Below are 18,099 nucleotides of genomic sequence, written 5' to 3' on the forward strand. Positions count from 1 at the left end.
TTCCAAAACTGAGTCATCAACACAATTTCCGGACAACTCTTATTTCTCCAATGAAACGTTGTCTTTCTCACTTTTTCTTTCTTCTCATCATCTTTTGAGTAAATGAAAGGATTCAAACTATTTCTTATTTCTACACCTACTCCCCCTCCGACTACTACTTTTACACATCAATGTTCTCTCTTTTCGAGAAGACGTTGACTGGAAATCAACATTTTGAGAAGTCTTACAATTCAAAGATTTTAATCTTGTACCACAGGAAGAGACTGCCGGATATTCCGAGAAAAATCAAAAGATGATTACGAGAAAGAGTTAAGAATGTCTGATTCCAGTGTTTTTCTGAAATTCGTAGTTTTTCGAGTGGAGCACCCGTTCCGTGATAAAACGACGACACGGGTCACTGATTTCGTAGTCAAAGATTATCCCAGTGTTAAGAAAAAACCGTTTAGTTCACTATAATCCGTTCTGATTTTACATCACTTTTTGACCACAAATTTGAGTCTCATTCATCCCAGTTGCACGCCTTCTTTCTCTTTCATTCTGGATGCTTTTCATTATTCGTCCGTATTATTTTTTATCATCAAATATCCATTCTACTTTATTTATCTTCTTTTTTTTCATCAATCTAATGGAAAGTTGTTATAATTTTCAGCAAAAAACAGGAATGAACAGATTTTTGTATTATGGGTGGTCTGCAGAATCTATTCCCGGATACAATTGTACTGATTACAAGCCGTTAGTTCCGAATCCAAACGTAAACGTTCTCGGAGGAGCACTAGATGTTGCATACGGAATCATTGTAATTGTAAGTTGATTTTTTAAAAGAAACCTATAAAATTCTGTTATTCTATTCAGTTTTTGTACGCACCAACCGTTGTTGTTTTCCACAGACAATCAAGACTGGCATGCTTCAAGATCATGTTTTTTCTGGGTCTTTTCGATATTGGAGCTATCAGTGAGTTTTCATTTAAAAGTTTTCGAAAATAACTATTTAGAAAACAATGGTTTTGAAAGAAAACTTGATAAAAATGGTTAAACATTTCTAATTTTCAGTGATAAACTCGCTTGTTACTGGATTCCTTCTGATGAACGGTGCTTCCTATTGCGACTATCCAAACTTCATTTACATATCTGGATCCATCGGTCTCGGATGCTGGTGCAGTGCTTGTCTTACTTGCCTTGTTCTAGCTCTGAACAGAATCCTCGACATGGTTTGTCCTCTCATGGTCAAAATTTATTTCCGTGGCTACCGTACTTGTGCAGTTCTTATGGCTCCAATTCTCTACGGGTTCTTTTTCTTTCTGTTCACTTCACCAATAATATTCTCTGCTGAACATCAAACATGGTTTTTCGATCCGAGAACAATGAAAGGACACTTCAAGGACTACACAAATATCCCTCACACAATCAACAATTTCTCGTTGGTTTTCTTGACGTGCTTCCTTTACATCTTCTTTTGTTTAAAAGTGCGGAGCCAATTTCGAAAGAGCTTCAGACCAAAAAGAACTGCCAGACAGCGTCAGGTGAGCGATCAATTTTTGCTCTTGGTGGTCATGAGTGGGGAGCTAATCTCTTTCTTTTAGATCTTCTTGCAATCCACTCTTCTTTGTCTCATACACTTATCCGCCTCCGTTCTATACGTCATTATGCAGTTTGTTGAAATGCCAAAGTTCTTTACGATCCTTTCTCAATACTTATGGCAGTTGGCACAAGGTAAACCAGGAAGAAAATTATATTGGGGGATCTGATCTAGTTCCTAGGTCACAATTACTCATTTTTTGGACGTCAAGAAAATAAAACTGTTAATATTTTAAACCAAGATCATCCTATAATAATACAATGATTCAATGTAATCTCTAGCTGACCTCGCAAACGTAACATCTGTTTTTATTTTCAGGATGTCCTGTCATAATCTACCTCTTATTCAATCGGAAAGTTCGTGCTGCTTTGTTAGTTTTCATGACTTCCTCATCACAGGTAATCGGCTACAGATTTTCATAGTTTGTGCCCCGACTAATCTTCTTCCTTTCTTCAGGATAAATCTTCGAACTATATCCGAAAAAGTGCTGACAATCGAATGATGTTGTTGCAATTGACTCCGAGTCAAAACACGACGACTGCAGTGAGAAAATTAACAGAAAACGACAACTATTTGCAATGCAAAATACATCTGACACAAGGAGAACCACAAAAGCAAGAGGAAACGATACAAGACAGAGCTGATACCGAGAAACGGGAACTATAATTATATTTTCATCTCAATTTCCCCCCCCCCCCCCCCACTTTCCATTACACGTATACTTTTTATCATGTGCATAAAACCTGTTTTCTGAATAAACTAGACCGGTTTCATCCCTAGAGACTTTTTCATCTACGAACATTCGATCATCAGATTTCTAGACAAACCTCTACTCACGCGTGTTTTGATTGTTCACTCTTCATATTTTGTTGAGGTTTCGAAATGCTTCTTATGCATTATTTCAATCGAACTTACTTTGAAACGGAGACTAATCAATGGCCATTATTTTCTTTTATATTCAAAATAGAGATTGGTGTTATCTTCATGAAGTATGGGTTTATTCATTGATGTATTTTGTAAAGAGAAAATAAAAGCTTTCAGCATTTTACATACGATGGTGTTCTATTGGATCAATATCAATTCAAAACAATTTCACACGAACTGGACCAATATTATGAGTATTCTCTACATTCAGCATATTGTAGCAGATATTGGATGGATTGGACAAAGAGTTCTTTTGGTCAAAAATAACTTTATAGGTATCGTATCGCATTAGAGACATCTTTTTGTATCTTAATGCTGGTTCTGAAAACCTAAGTTAAATATATAGAAGTGCAGATACTGTCATACTAAAAACAATTTCACAATTTCCGTTTGACTTTCTGGTTTAGAACAGAAACGTCTCAACGTACTCTATTTTAACTTTTGGAGAACTAATTTGCTTTCGCTTCAGAAAACTGTACTTTTAGAATACCCCCCCATACCTTCTAACTAAAAATTTATTGGAATAAAAAACTTCTAATCCTGGAAATTTCAGATCCATTCGATTGCCAAATCTTCATATACCTGTCCTATATCCGTGCGTTCTGTCTCTTTCTTGGTCTTTCCATTCTTCCTTGTTTGATCATTGAAAGATTCTATGCCACTCTCAGACTGTCTGATTATGAATCACAACCAAGAGTGCATATTTTTTATAATCTCCTCTTTCTTCTCATTGTTATCGGAAGTTTCACGTCTTACTCATATCACAAGTGTAAGTAATTAACATTTGAGTAATCTCTAATATATATTTTTGAGTTTCAGATGAGTCAAGTCTTGAAATTTTCATATTCGTTATGACCTTCTGCTCCTTGGGAATACTGGTTTGTTAAATGTTTTATTTGACGTCATTGACAAGCTGTTTTCAGGGAAATATTATACTGTTGAACATCAACATAAAATATTTCAATGAAATGGGAGAAGCATCTTTGAAAGCGAGGTATCAAATCGCTGAAAATATAAATGTTTGTCGCCTTGTAAATGGAATTGTTTTCTCAATGGGAGGGTTCAATGGATTGATTTGTATGACAATCATCATGAATAATTTTGGTCTCTCAACTCGAACTGCAAGTCTTTCTGTATTTGCATTCGATATTTCTGCGTTAATGTGAGATGATCAAATGTGATTTGAGTAGACCAGAATATTCGAATGTTTTCAGATACAGTACCGTTTTTCCCTACGTATGCATGTACTACTGCAAGAAATGGAGATCTACTTTTATGAGACTTATGGGATCTGTGAGTTTCAACAAAATCACCTATTTGTACTTGCCGTTATTTTTCGGTTGATTGAACTGAATTGCTTGCAAAATTCTTAATGCGATCGTACTTGATATGTTAGATAGATTTTATTTCAGTTTTCGCGTCAAAATCGTTCAATTCAACCATTTACAACACCCGTATCTGGAGCAATTAAAAATGGAATCGTACTGAAAAATACATTTGGTCAAGTGATGACAAACTTCTCGTCGGATATGTACTTCCAGCAACTACAGCAAAGTTGGAATTAAGTTGAATGCGATATTTCACACTGCATAATATCCAATGAAAAGTTTGTAACTTGAAAATCTGCTGAGGCCAAGCCTCTGTTCTACAAAAAAAACAGAAACTATTTTCTTAATGGGAAAACACTGTTGCAGCTGGTAACCAAAGACATCACTCCCGTACAGTTTTTGAGCATCAGTGGGACTCAGAAAGATTATTTTGGTAGTTGGTCCCTTTATCAGTTTTCAAATTTCCCAACAGCCTCACTTAAAATAAGCCCGACCCCACACTTCTTTTCCTGAATACTAGATGTTACAATTCGCACCGTGAGAAATCCGAAAATGTAAACCAATTTGAGTTGATTGAAACACTTTCAAAAACGTGTATATCCGGAATACTTCGTGCACTTGGCAACTTTCACATCTTGCACCGAAACTAGAGTTTTCTTGTTTCGTTGGATGATCAGAAACCTCCGTCTTGGCACAAATAAGAACTTTTTGTTTTGTTGAAAAGTCTTATAAATTCTCGTCAGGGTATATGAGCTCATCATCTTTGCACACATCAACCGGAATTCCTAGAACGATATCTCTTAACTCATCATGAATGTTTTTCAGAGATCCTCTTCTCTTATATAATCATAAATCTCCAAAAGGTTCCGGAATTTTACTAAAATAATAGAAGGAGGATCTGATATCCTTTTTTCCTTCTTGGTATCCATTGTGACTGCATAATAATATCAAAACAACTTAGGCTCTATAAAAAGAAGGAAGGTGATTGAGGTTATCATTCAACGTCAAGGATCGTTAGCCAGCAATTCAGGTGAGTGTCTGAAGAAGATGCTAGTTGGAACTTTTGAGTTTGTCTGGTATCAAAAGAACATTCATTTATGAAAAGTCGGTATAAATAGACTATTCAGATTTGATGAGTCGTAGGTGACCGAGTTTTGTTTGAGTAACTGAGATGACACGTATTGATGATTCAGAATGAGTACGATTGTGGAGATGATTAATCAAATTTTCATTGCAACTGAGATAGTTCTCTTCAATGTGTTGGGACTATTTGGAAATATCAACTTCCTGTGTCTGACCTACACAAAACCAGCACTCCGCTCAAAGTCTTGTTAGTTGTTTGTAAGCAATCGAGATTTACCGAATTTCGAAATTCAGCTTACATCCAGTGTGCTCTGAGCGTTTCACACATTTTCTGTCTCCTGTTTGAACTTCCCAATGCAATTCTTCTATTCACTGGCATCCAGTTGAAACGAAATGTCTGCTTCCCTGCAATTTCCACGTATATTTTCTTCATGTGTGCTCAAGCTGTCATTATGCTTATGCTCGTTGTCGATTTGTTCATAATCGTCTTCTTCACAACATTGTAGGTTTTAGTAAGTGAAGTACCAGAAACGACTTCCGATATTTCAGCTATCGTCGAATAGACAACAAGACCTATACATTCCTGATGCTTCTTGTTCCTCTTATCTATGCTTCATTCACTGTCGCATGGGGATTCGTAATGATGGACGATGAATTGGTCATTTTTTGTAATCCACCTATCAGTCTTCATCCGGTTGTCAGTAGATGGTGGTCAATGTCAAATGTTGCGTTGAATTCTGTTACACTTTGCCTTTTCCTCTTTTTGATTATCATTTTCCATTGCAGAGGTAGAGCTAATATTTCAGACATTACAAAGCCTCAATTTTACAGGAAAGAAGCAAAAGAGTGACACTCGAAAACTCATGAAACGTCTGAAAGTGTCCGTAGTAGTATTCGTATTCTCATGGTACATGTGCACTCTCGGCGTCGATATGTTTGTGGCCATCGGACTCACTGGCTCGGTTCTTGTCTTCTTCCAGAGTAATATGGTTTTCTTCGCTCTTCTCTGTTATACTCAACCGTTCTATGTGATGCTCTGGAGATCATCAGAATACCGAATTGCGTTTGTTGAAATGTGGAGTTTCTTGAATTGTGTCAAGTCTCTCAAATCGAAGGCATGGTTGGAAAGAACTACGAGAGCAACAACTGTCGTGTCGACAATCGACTCGTCAAAGCAATAACATCTTTGTTTTAATATTTCAATAAGGTTTTTATTTTGTGTTGTCAGTTAGACAACAGTAAATACCAAGTTATAAAGAATGGAAATACAGCAACTTTAATACATATATGCTTACTGTTTTTGTAAATGACATACAAATACAGTATCCCCCGTCTGCGAAATAATCTGAAGTACCCAAGAATATTAATCCTCGAGGAATAGCTAACATGTAAAATTAAATCAGATCGAAATATAAGATTTAACTTCAAGTGATTCATTCTCTCTATAAGAAATGCTCAGAGTTGCGTTTTCCGGTGGGCGGGCACAACTTACTTCGTCGACTTTTTTCTGGTTTATTCTCTTATTTTCACCAAGTTGAAAAACAGTTGTGGACGTATGTGGAAATAAATGAACTCAGGTTCAGACATTATCAAATATCAACGTATTTCTTTAATTTTATTTCCCGATTGAATCAGGTCTAAACTCAAATTAGAACATTAACTTGTTATTTCCTGCTTTCTTTAAAAAAAACATGTTACCTAAATAATCCAAGACAGTCTTTGCGTGGGGTTATTTTTCTGCAAACCGAACTCCCCCTTTAATTTTTTGTCTGATCAAAATACACTTTCGTTCCATTTTCCGTCGTCACTCATCCAACAAAATCTCTCTCTGTAACTCTCCAAAACACATTACCTTAATCTAGTAAAGTCCATTATGGTCATGCTTTTCATTGTTCTTCAATAAAATCTTATCATGCTAACTCATAGGCAATAATCTCTTGTTCGAACTTTGATCTGATTCTTTTACAATTTAACGGATACTGCAGCACACGATAAGTTCTCTGACCTATCATAACAGATAAGTCATTGCATTCTTTGAAATGCCAAGAAGAACAGCGATCACCTTTTGTTTTTAAAACATGTGAGTTACTTATCTATGCGTTCTTTTCAATAAGGTCTCTATCCTAAAATGATAGAAATGTAGAGGAGGGATGGTTAAAAATAATCTAGTTATCCACCTATTCAATCAGTTCACCCCTCAAACTAATTGCAGAGCGAAAAATCAAACCTCCACGTGCTCAAACTTAGACATGATAATGCCATTTCATTTTTGTTTATTTATTCTCAGCTTTCTCTGAATCGTATCGTAGACGAACTCAAATTCCCTTGGTTGCAGAATTATATATATATAAACAAAAAAGTTTCAGAATGAGTTCCATTATCGTAATGAGCAATAACATCTTCATTGCCACCGAAATATTTGTGTTTAATATTCTCGGACTGTTCGGAAATGTCAATATTCTTTTATTGACTTATTTCAAACCTCAATTGCGATCAAAAACATGTGAGTTGATGATCTGATGAGGTGATGCTAGACACCCCTATTAAAATAAAGTTCTCAAAATGATCTCAGAGAAAATAAATATTACCGAGATGACAATCGAAAACCAATAAAGTAATTTTCTTGTTTCAGCTTACATCCAATGTGCTCTGAGCGTATCTCATATCTTCTGTCTCCTGTTCGAAGTTCCAAATGCAGTTTTTCTCTTCACTGGAATCCAGTTGAAACGAAATGTTTGCTTCCCTGCAATTTCCACTTATATTTTCTTCATTTGTGCTCAAGCTGTCATTATGCTGATGCTCGTTGCCGATTTATTCATAATCGTATTCTTCACAACTTTGTGAGTTCTTTACCGTAATCAGATGAAAACAAGCCTACCATTCCAGTTATCTGCGAGTACATAACCTATTCTATACTTTTTTTATGCTCTCGGTCCCTTTTGTTTATTCAGCATTTACGGTGTCTTGGGGATTTCTAAAGATGGACGACGAAGTTATTTTATTCTGTAACCCCCCAATCGGCTTACATCCAATTGTTAGCAGATGGTGGTCTCTATCAAATGTCGTCATGAATACAGTAACCCTCGTGCTTTTCATCTTTCTCATTGCAATTTTCCATCATAGAGGTGACTTGTTCACGAGAAAAGAGGCTCAATAATTAGATTTCAGGACGAAAAGAAAGAAGTGACACCCGAAAACTCATGAAACGATTAAAAGTTTCCGTGGTGGTCTTCGTTTTCTCGTGGTACATGTGCACTCTCGGTGTCGATATGTTTGCTGCTTTAGGATTCACTGGCTCCGCTTTGGCCATCTTTCAAAGTAACATGGTATTCTTCGCACTTCTATGCTACACACAACCATTCTATGTTATCATGTGGAGATCTTCTGAATATCGGATGGCTTTTGTAGAGTTCTGGAGTTACTTCAGTTGGTTCAAAGAATCGGGAACACGGAAGTGGCTGGAGAGATCTGCAAAGGTTCATACGGCAGCGTCCACTTATGATTGTTCAAAAACTTGAGATGTTTTAAATTTTATTTCTGATGTGATAAATGAATGAAAGACACTGTAGTTTGCTTTTTCTGCAAAAAAAACCAAAAGGCCAGGGGACAAATTGTGTTCACTACCTGGTACATGAGGAGAGAAATGATATCAACTACACAGTTGCAACGAAGTATAATCGTGTGAGCCAACATTATTTCGCATTTTCGATGTGCATTTCGGTGTTTGATGTTCCGAAAAAAGAAGAATGTGATATCGGAAAAAGAAAATCAGAAGTTCAAGATTCATTTTGGAAAAATGGTTGTGTTCTGGAGTCAGGTATTCTCGTGTGACGGGGGATCCGGTGAACATTCTACGTGGAATGAAATGGGTGATTTGTTTTAAGTGGATATGACATCACATTACTGTCTAGATAGAATAGGTAAGTGAACATGAGGACAGCGAAACATGTAAAAACTGTCCTGAATTGTCCAAAGAACTTTTGTTACATTCTATGTCAGTTTTCTCTATGTTTCAAAAATATACAGCCCATTAAGTCATTTGGACAATGGTAACTTACCCAATAATTCTCTCAGTCCCAAACAGCTGCACTATACCAAAATATAGTGGCATGATCATCTTATCCAAGTTATGGATTGTCCAGAGCACACTAAACTCAAATTTTCTGAGAAAAATTATGATTGGAGACACACATATTCTATTTGACTATTTGATTTCTATTTTGGATCCCAACCTCAAAAAACTAAAGTTCAACAATCTCTTCTCCACCTTCTTTTTTTCTCAACCTTCATTAAACTAACCATTTGTGCCCAACAAAAGTTTTTCTCTTCTTTTATCATCCAATGTGTGGGCATCGATGCCCCCGTTGCGGTTCAATTTAATCGCTCCATCAAACAGATTGAGGTTACGTTCGCGAGGTCTAGGCGAAAAAAGTAAACTCATCAGGTGCCTCCTTTCAATTTTTAATGGGTGCAAGCAATACAGTAGTCTAGGTGATGATTTGTGCCCGATTTCTATATGAAACTCTTCTTTTTCTAAAAAAACCGTTTGTTCATTTGTTGACAAGCATTGGCAACACAACATCCTCCTCCCATTCAGTTTCAGTACACAATATAAATACCCTCTTATCATTTGTTTCTTTTTTCAGGTATGCCCAGACCTACAACTATTTTTGTTGTTCTCTTATTGCTCCTAGTTGATAACTCCGGTGCACAACTGGGGCAACTATTCCAACCTTATGTGATTGGTCCTCAACAAAGAAATGCTACTCGTCTGGTTCTCACTGAAGAGCTGTGCTCTCAAGATGAATGTATTATTCAAAAACATTGGTCTCAAGAAGACATTTGTGGTTATGTGAAATGTAATAAAGATGCATGTGAAGGTGGTGGATATCTTCAATGGTCTCAATACATCAAGTGTGAATATAGAACTGCAGTCAGGGTGAGTTCTTCTGTAGAATAAGTTTAAAAATATATTTCATATCTTCTAGGTTATCTTGCTGATTGTCAGTATAATCTACTTGTTCTTTTTGTTTATTGTGATGACTGTGGTGGCTGATGACTACTTTTCTCCATCTATTGCTGGAATTGTACGGCATTTGAAGATCAGTGAATCTATTGCTGTGAGTCCTCTTTTCCACGGTAGCTGAAGCAATGAAACTCAAAAAATTTAAGGGTGTAACATTCCTTGCATTCGGAAACGGTGCACCTGACGTGTTTGGAAGTATTGCTTCAGTCATCACAACGCCAAAACCCAAAGCTGATTTAGCTATTGGAGATATACTGGGTGGTGGAATCTTCGTCACTACCGTAGTTCTGTCAGCCATTATTATCACTAAATCGTTCAGGATTGCGGTAACTAACATTTACTAGAATGTTGGTACTAAGAACACTTTCAGGTGCTTGCTACCGTCCGTGATATCGTCTTCTTCATAATTGCTGATATTTTCATTGCTATCTGGTTTCTGAATTTTAATCATGTCGAGATTTGGATGCCACTCAGTAAGAAAACGAACCTCAATAACTTCTCCATTTAGCAATTTTCAGCTTTCCTTGGTCTTTATGCAGCCTATGTGATTTGTGTCATTCTGATGAGATTGAATTCTCAAAGACGGAAAAAAGCGCGACACGCAAAGGCTGAGAGTAGGTTCTCTTCAGGGGAAAAAGTCACACGTATATTTCATTTTCAGATCAAAGAAAAGAAAGTACAGTGAATCATCACTCTCATAAAATCTCCACCGTAATTGGATTTGTTATGGATTATGCTCATGTTATAAACTTTTTCGCTAATAAGAAAAGTGAGTTTGTGTCTATGGAGTTTAATTTTTTCCTTCTAGGTTCAATTGCACACAATCAAATTAATTTACAAATGAAATTTCAGTTTCCTCTATGACGAACAACATGAAAAACTTCCTGGATGTCAAAGAGGATTCTCTGGAAGATGGACTCGTGGACGAGCAAAGTGACGATGAAGGAGAAGAAGCAGAGTTCCATATTGCTCATCGTCACGTCTACAAATCTTACGATGAAGCTAGTCTCGCATTTACTGATGTCGAGGAGATTCAACCAAAAACATGGAAATCCTGGGAATGGGTCAGAGATGTCGCAAATCATTTGAGACCATGGCCTGGAAAGGATGAGTTCTTCGAGATGAGCTACTTCTCAAGAGTCATTTCAATTGTGGCCATCGTTCCCAACTTCTTCTTCAAACTGACAATTCCTTCGAATGAGATGCCCTGGTCTAAACCAATTCTTATGATTTATTGTTTCTGTTCAGTCCAACTTGCTCTTTTCGCTGTTCAAATTTCTGCCAAGTCACCGTTTCATGGTAGTCCGGGGCTTTGGATTTACGGATTACTCGTTTCTGCCGTATTGAGCGTCCTCGCTCTTATCTTCACCCCTTTAGATAGAGAACAAAAATATTATAGGGTTAGTAACCAGTTAAATCAAGAACACCTCTTATATGATTTTTCAGGAAGTCTATTCGTACCTTGGTTTCCTCATGTCGATCGCTTGGATCTATACAACATCTTCTGAGATTATAAACGTCATCACAATGATCGGAGTGGCGACTGGAGTGTCACAAGAAATTCTCGGATTGACTATCATGGCATGGAGTAATTGTATCGGAGACGTCGTTTCTGATGTGGCTGTTGTGAAACAAGGATTTCCAAAAATGGCAATGGCTGCAGCTATTGGAGGGCCACTTTTCAGTAAGTTTCACACCATTTTAATGATATTCGATGACTGAAATCCACTACAGTAACCAACACTTGTTCAGATCTTCTCATCGGATTTGGCCTCCCATTCACCATTGCCTGCCTTCAAGGAAAACAGATCGAGCTACAGATCACTCCAGTCTATAGACTTCTCATGCTGTTCCTAGCTATTTCTCTGTTCACTTCTCTTATTGGTGAGTTTCGTAAACCATAAAACATTTATCCTATCTTTTGAATTTTCAGCAATCTTCGTTCAAAAATTCAAGGTTCGATGGCCGCATGCAGTTGCACTCATCGTAGTTTTTGTATCTTTTCTCATATTCATCCTCCTTTCGGAGACTCATGTTTTGGAATGGAAGTGATCTTCATCTTCTCATTCAACTTCTCAAATGTCATATTTATTCTCAAATGTTCAAAATTACGGGTCAAAATGTGTATAACAAAATGAAAAAGAGTATTGATTGATCCAAAATAAAGAGTTTCTCTTAATCACGCCGATGACATCATTGAATTTTGTTGATGGGAATGTGCCGTTGCAGATATTTTCGTGGACTTTGAGTGTCTCTCTTTGAGAATTTTACAACAAGGAATACAACTCCAGGCCTCCAAAAACGCATTTCGGTATTCTGGAGATCTCCAGATTACGACGTAGAAGAATTGGGAATACGAGATAAGGACGAAGAATACCTGAAGCAAATATTGTTGACCACTAATTTTAGTATACTAGCTTACCAAATTACTCATCATGAAAATCAGAGTGGGTCCCGTGAATCCAAGAGCAACAAACAGATCCGCAGCCAACAATCCGATATACCAGGTAAAGATGAAAAATAGAATAGACACTTTGAGTCTTTTCATGATTTTCCTTGTATCACTCTTCTGCTTTTTTCCTTTATAATAAAATACCAAGATTAGGGTGATGAACAATACTAAGGTAATTGTATTTATGATGACGTTGGAGAACGTCCAGAACCGAGACACTGTAGGATAGAGACCGAGTGGCGGATTACAGAACATGACGACTTCATCATCCATTGTCATGAATCCCCAAAAGACAATTGTAGATGAGTAGACGACGGGGATAGTAAGCATTCCAGTGAGGTACTTCCATGTTGAAATAGTTTGATAGAAAGTTGGCAGAAAAATTATGATGAAAATATCAATGGTCATCATAAGGATAATCACAGCTTGAGCGCAGATGAAAAATATATAAATGGAGATAGCAGGGAAGCATTCGTTTCGTTTTAACTGTATACCAGTGAACAGAAGTCCAGCGTTCGGAAGTTCAAAGAGAAGACAGATGATATGAGAAAAGCAGAGTGCGCATTGTAGATAGGCTGGAATAAAAATACGATATCCTTTCAGAGCTGGTAACCCTTCTGTGAAAAGTACACAATCAAAAGTAATGTTTTTTCTCGATGGATAAACAATAAAAACTTACATGACTTTGATTTCAACTTCGTCTTCGTTGCAGTTAGAAAAATAAAGTTCGCATTGCCAAAAAGTCCAAAAATATTGAAGAAAACTATTTCAGAAGCAATAAAAATCTGATTTAAAAACTGAAGAGTAGTCAGTGCCATTGCTACACTTGAGTTGAAAATAAAATCAGATTTATATAGAGACCGATAATAGAATATATGAGTGCAACCTGCACGTATTCTATCCGATTCTAGTCAATTCCAAAATTATCTTCCTATAGAAATGAGACGTGGGTTTACGGATTTTCGATACGTTTATAAGGAAGCGAAGAATTCTGGATTCAATAACCAGGATGTGATCTTTTACCTAGAACACTGGAAGAAAGATAAAGATATTTGTATTAGTCACAAAAGTAAAGCAGGGCTTAGGTCTGTTTTTTTTGAGGGAATCTGCAGAAGAGAATAGGAATTTTTGTTTTTGGGACAATCTTATCATGAGGTGGTGTAGAGATTATGATTTGTGTTGGAACTGCTCTGCAATAAAACAAAGGATCTTGCCAATACAGAGATGAATCCTAGATTATAATGACAAATCCCGAATCCCAAATAATACATATTTTCCAACCGCCCCCATTGTCTAAAATCAAAGGTTCGTCTCGAAGTTCAACCAATCGGAAAGGAGAGTCATCTTTATGGTCAAATGAGCAAATTTACAAAAGCGCAGACATCCAAAAAACATGAAAAAATTCTTGGAATAGAACAGATAACGTCACAAAGCTACTGTTGTTCTATCAGAAAGTTCTCGAGATCATTGCAACTGGGGCAGTTTTGAAGGATGAACCAGCCCCCGTGTTGTCTCGAGATCCAGATGATCTTCTACACCAGAGAGCTAGGAAGTGTTGACGGTACTCTTTGGATTTCCAGATGACAACATAGAAGGTTTGACTGAAGGAGAGCAGAACGAAGAAGGACTGCAAAAAGATTGAAGATGAGTACAGAGAACTTAGCGTAACCAAAGTAACAAAAACAAATAGTACAGAAATCAAAGAACAATCTCATGATTACTTACCACATTGGCGACTAAAAAGTTGAATGTCTCTCCCGTGATTCCAATCGCAATGAAGACAGAATTCGCAGACTGAGCAATAAACCAAGAGCATACAAAGATCACAACGGACAACTGTAGGCGTTTCATCACTTTCCACGAGTCGCCACGTTGTGCTCTGCCTGAGAAAAGACCTGTTCCAGGTGTTCTTTTTGATTGAGTGTTATTACCTTTCGTGTAAAATATTCTAATCAGAACGAGAAAAACAACAAGGGTCAATATATTGAAAAATAAGATATACCGGAAAAACCATGTGCTGGCAACAATGTTAAGACCTGAAATACGAGGTGTTTAAATTTAAACAGATTGAAACTTACCTAGTGGTGGGTTGCAGAAAATAACAATTTCATTATCAGTGTCCAAGAATCCCCAAATGAAGAAAACTAATCCAAATATCACTGCAGGAATCATAGCAAGTAGGATATATTTTGTGGTAGAGAACGTATGATAACTGAAATTATCGAAAGTGAACCAAAATTCAAAACTTATCAGAGAATTACAATCTGGGGAACTTGACAATTATCAATATATCCAAAACTAGAAGAAACATTATTATGGATTGGGCTGTTTCGAAGAAAGTATAAATTGATACTTTGGGATAACATTGATTACGTGGAAGTTTTATATCTGAAAACGGCTTGTTTATGAACTGTTGAATGAACAACTATTACCAAGAATTGTGAGGATTGTGTCAACTTGAGTCCCAGCAAGACAAATTATATGACAGAAACTTTGAACCGCTTGAAGAATCGCTGAAACTTTTTCAATTATTCTAGGTTCATTAAAGAATATACACTTACACGACTTCGTTTGAAGTTGTTTTTTCTTTGCAATCATATAAATGAGGCAAGCATTTCCAAAGATCCCAAGAAAGAAATAGATAATTTTATAGGAGACAATAACCAGTTGGTTGATTCTCCCAAGCATGCCGTACATCTCCTAGAAGTCGAATGAAGCGAACTAAAACTCAACATCTCATTAGTGAGACATATCTCGTGCGAGACACAGAATGTGGGAAACATTCAGAAGACTCTCGGCAAAATGGAACCGTGAGAAAAGACAGGAGAAGAATGGGGATTTTTGTTGTGAGTCACTTCAATACATAGTCACACTGTGGACTACAATCACACGAGAAGTGGACGTGTTCTTTGCCAGTGTCACTAGTTTTTTCTTGTTTCCCATAAGATTCTTGAACGCCTGAAGTTTAAATTGTATGCAGAATTCTTAGTGGAAACTTACATTTTGGTACTCTTTTGACTTATAGATAATAACATAAAAGGTTTGAGAATATGCCAGACATATGAAGAATGACTGAAATGCTTTCCTGGCGAAATGTTTTTGCTTACCATGTTATTTATCACAAAGTGTAGATCTTCTCCGTAAACTCCTGCTACAATACAGATGAAATAAGTGAAAATAGTAATGTACCAGGAGCAAAGAAAGATTGCAACCGACAATTGCAATCTTTTCATCACTTTGGATGATTCTCGGTTTTCATATTGGCTCTTCTTATAGAATATAGTTATAAGTGTCGCAAACATGACCACAGTCAAAGTATTGGTGATGACTATGCATCTAGTGTAGTTCTTACTCGCGGAAGTGTGAAGAGCTGAAAGTATAACGAATATTACATCTGTTGAAATTAGAGACGAACATGATGTAGGACTGCAAAAATATATTTCTTCATCATCCAAATAAGTGAACCCCCAACTGGAAAATATGAAACCAACGATAGAGGGAACAACCAGAGCTATCAGAAGGTAGATCCATGCGACCAGATTTTTATAGAATATTGGAAATTTCACAATTATAAATACGTCTATAACTAGTTCTAACATGATGACTGCTTGAGCTGCTTCGAAGAAAACAAATGGAAACATGATATGAAAACATGATGTTCTATCCAACTGAATATCTGGAAATGCTAATCCCACGTCTACCATTGTACCCAAAAGACAGAGTAAGTGGAAGAAACATTGAATGCATTGGAGATATGCTTAAAACGAATTATATTTCTTTGTTAACTTTCTGGGAAGAATCTTACAAGATTTTGACCGAAGTTGAGAACTTCGGAATACTAGGATAATGAAACAAAAGTTACCGAATCCTCCAACAACAAAGAAAAATATCTTAAAAGAAGCTATAAATAGTTGATCAGTTCTCTCAACCCAGTTATGAAGCATGACAAAGGAAAAACTAAAACTGACGAATGAAATGGATAAAAACAAATCAGAATGGGCGAAAATTGAGTTTGTCTACAAGGAGATTTTACCGAGAGAATATGATTAACTAGTAAATTTCCTCGTTCTCAGCATAACCGGAAATGAAAACAATCTGTCACGTTTATGGCATAGATTGATGAAAGTGAAATTTTGCGTATGCGGGTCAGTGACGTTTCCTATTCTGAAATGAAGCATCCGAACTTCGCCATGGTTATCTGTCAAATTGGATACAAATTTCAAGGCATCCTACAACCTATCACTATTTCCTTATTGTCCATTATCTTGTTTTAGGATCTCTTATTTCGCTATAGATCGAAGACTCCGTTCATCCAGCTCATCTGGTTTCTGGTTCTGTTTTCGAGATACAAACACTGCCACATCATTTTTTCGCAAATGAAAGACCACAAAATATCGATAAGAAATCAAACATCTATTTATTAATAAAGTTTTGCATAATTGTAATGAGCACAAAATAGTACTTCTCATGCTCACGCTATAAACTACGATTTTCCAGAATAAGAGATCACACAGACGTCTATATTCTCCGATGACACATTAAGTCGGAATGATTCGACTTCTGTGAAGTTGAAGATGTATGAAATGCAGTGACAGAAGTTATTTGCATCGTTTTGGGCCACCAAACATTATAGAATTGATCACGATACTCTTTGCTTCTCCACATTGTCACATAAAAAGTATTACTGTAGGAGAGACAGACAAATATGACCTGAAATTAAATTTATAGAAAACAGATTCCAGAGTTATTTTTTAGCTTACATTGTGAGCCAGTATCATCCCTCCCCACTTTGAAAACACAGGCGTTTCGACAATAATGAGTCCAAGAATCTGGCTGATGAACCAAGTGAAAATAAATATGAAAACAGTCAACTGAAGTCGTTTCACAGTTTTCAGGGAGCTCTGGTGATTCGATTGACTTCTTTGGTAGAATGTTTTGATTAAAACAAGGTAGAAAATCATGATAATGACAGCCAAAAGAATGAATAAATACTTGTAAAGAACACTTGCTTCAGCACTGAATGCAAACGGAGGACTACAAGAATATATAAGTTCTTCATTTGTAGTCGTATACCCATAAACTGTAGTGAATATTGAAAATGTTAAAATTGGGAAAGCAGTGATGAAAATATATTTAGAGTTTGATATTCCTCGATAGCTGCAAATTTTTGTTACACATAAATTCCGGACGGTTTGAAAACGACTCACTATGTTGGAAACTTTACAAAAACTAGGATGTCAGCCACAATAATCAGCATTATTAACCCTTGAGCAGCTTGAAAGAAAACATAAAATCCAATTTGATTATAACAATCTCTTCTGTTGTACATTAGTCCAATGTCTGTAACTCCAGTCATGATAGTTCCAAGTTGGCAGAATAAATGAAAGAAACATTGGAAACATTGAAGGATTGCTGAAATTTTTTTGTAGAAAACTTCCTAGAACATCTAAAAATATTACAGGTTCTAGATTGGAGTTGCTTCTTTTTTATAATGAGATGAATGAAAAGAAGATTTCCAACTATTCCAAGAAGAAATATCAGTAATTTATAGACAGCAATAATATAGAGATTCAAAGTTCGAGCGTCCATTTTATCTGGATGGTTTGCAATGAAAGGAAATAATGAGAAGGAGGTAGTGGGAATAGAAAACAGGAAACTGATTCTGATGAGCTGAGATCAGTGATTTTGGTTTCAATATCTGTCTGACTTT

The 18,099-nt window shown here is 36.5% G+C and overlaps 9 protein-coding genes across 9 annotated transcripts; 6 read left to right on the top strand and 3 right to left on the bottom strand.

Moving 5' to 3' along the window:
- Positions 1-661: 661 nt before the first annotated feature.
- GCK72_018443 (uncharacterized protein) lies at positions 662-2,242 on the top strand (the record flags this gene model as incomplete). The annotated part of the gene is made up of 6 exons (XM_053732557.1): positions 662-802; positions 853-952; positions 1,051-1,520; positions 1,581-1,710; positions 1,895-1,974; positions 2,033-2,242. 6 exons carry the CDS (start codon positions 662-664, stop codon positions 2,240-2,242), a joined length of 1,131 nt encoding a protein of 376 aa, XP_053581470.1.
- A 448-nt stretch (positions 2,243-2,690) lies between these two features.
- On the top strand, positions 2,691-4,065 carry GCK72_018444 (uncharacterized protein; the record flags this gene model as incomplete). The annotated part of the gene is made up of 6 exons (XM_003113985.2): positions 2,691-2,775; positions 3,054-3,269; positions 3,320-3,378; positions 3,424-3,662; positions 3,715-3,793; positions 3,913-4,065. 6 exons carry the CDS (start codon positions 2,691-2,693, stop codon positions 4,063-4,065), a joined length of 831 nt encoding a protein of 276 aa, XP_003114033.2.
- A 957-nt stretch (positions 4,066-5,022) lies between these two features.
- GCK72_018445 (uncharacterized protein) lies at positions 5,023-6,092 on the top strand (the record flags this gene model as incomplete). Its single annotated transcript, XM_003113924.2, has 4 exons — positions 5,023-5,158; positions 5,206-5,413; positions 5,461-5,699; positions 5,743-6,092. 4 exons carry the CDS (start codon positions 5,023-5,025, stop codon positions 6,090-6,092), a joined length of 933 nt encoding a protein of 310 aa, XP_003113972.2.
- Positions 6,093-7,278: 1,186 nt separating this feature from the next.
- GCK72_018446 (uncharacterized protein) lies at positions 7,279-7,755 on the top strand (the record flags this gene model as incomplete). The annotated part of the gene is made up of 2 exons (XM_053732558.1): positions 7,279-7,414; positions 7,544-7,755. The coding sequence occupies 2 exons, from the start codon at positions 7,279-7,281 to the stop codon at positions 7,753-7,755; spliced, it is 348 nt and encodes a 115-aa protein (XP_053581471.1).
- Positions 7,756-7,891: 136 nt separating this feature from the next.
- On the top strand, positions 7,892-8,429 carry GCK72_018447 (uncharacterized protein; the record flags this gene model as incomplete). The annotated part of the gene is made up of 2 exons (XM_053732559.1): positions 7,892-8,036; positions 8,080-8,429. The coding sequence occupies 2 exons, from the start codon at positions 7,892-7,894 to the stop codon at positions 8,427-8,429; spliced, it is 495 nt and encodes a 164-aa protein (XP_053581472.1).
- A 1,130-nt stretch (positions 8,430-9,559) lies between these two features.
- Positions 9,560-11,989, top strand: GCK72_018448 (uncharacterized protein; the record flags this gene model as incomplete). The annotated part of the gene is made up of 10 exons (XM_003114340.2): positions 9,560-9,850; positions 9,900-10,031; positions 10,084-10,263; positions 10,308-10,410; positions 10,456-10,551; positions 10,599-10,706; positions 10,790-11,337; positions 11,384-11,621; positions 11,690-11,821; positions 11,871-11,989. The coding sequence occupies 10 exons, from the start codon at positions 9,560-9,562 to the stop codon at positions 11,987-11,989; spliced, it is 1,947 nt and encodes a 648-aa protein (XP_003114388.1).
- Positions 11,990-12,116: 127 nt separating this feature from the next.
- Positions 12,117-12,719, bottom strand: GCK72_018449 (uncharacterized protein; the record flags this gene model as incomplete). The annotated part of the gene is made up of 2 exons (XM_003114137.2): positions 12,117-12,314; positions 12,360-12,719. The coding sequence occupies 2 exons, from the start codon at positions 12,717-12,719 to the stop codon at positions 12,117-12,119; spliced, it is 558 nt and encodes a 185-aa protein (XP_003114185.2).
- Positions 12,720-13,836: 1,117 nt separating this feature from the next.
- Positions 13,837-15,086, bottom strand: GCK72_018450 (uncharacterized protein; the record flags this gene model as incomplete). Its single annotated transcript, XM_053732560.1, has 7 exons — positions 13,837-14,016; positions 14,115-14,272; positions 14,321-14,425; positions 14,468-14,601; positions 14,651-14,777; positions 14,822-14,902; positions 14,951-15,086. 7 exons carry the CDS (start codon positions 15,084-15,086, stop codon positions 13,837-13,839), a joined length of 921 nt encoding a protein of 306 aa, XP_053581473.1.
- Positions 15,087-15,245: 159 nt separating this feature from the next.
- On the bottom strand, positions 15,246-17,745 carry GCK72_018451 (uncharacterized protein; the record flags this gene model as incomplete). Its single annotated transcript, XM_053732561.1, has 5 exons — positions 15,246-15,347; positions 15,497-15,759; positions 17,033-17,099; positions 17,150-17,546; positions 17,597-17,745. The coding sequence occupies 5 exons, from the start codon at positions 17,743-17,745 to the stop codon at positions 15,246-15,248; spliced, it is 978 nt and encodes a 325-aa protein (XP_053581474.1).
- Between the last annotated feature and the right edge of the window lie 354 nt (positions 17,746-18,099).

This window comes from Caenorhabditis remanei, chromosome V, assembly GCF_010183535.1.
Source record: "Caenorhabditis remanei strain PX506 chromosome V, whole genome shotgun sequence".
In the NCBI taxonomy this organism is placed as follows: Eukaryota; Metazoa; Nematoda; class Chromadorea; order Rhabditida; family Rhabditidae; genus Caenorhabditis; species Caenorhabditis remanei.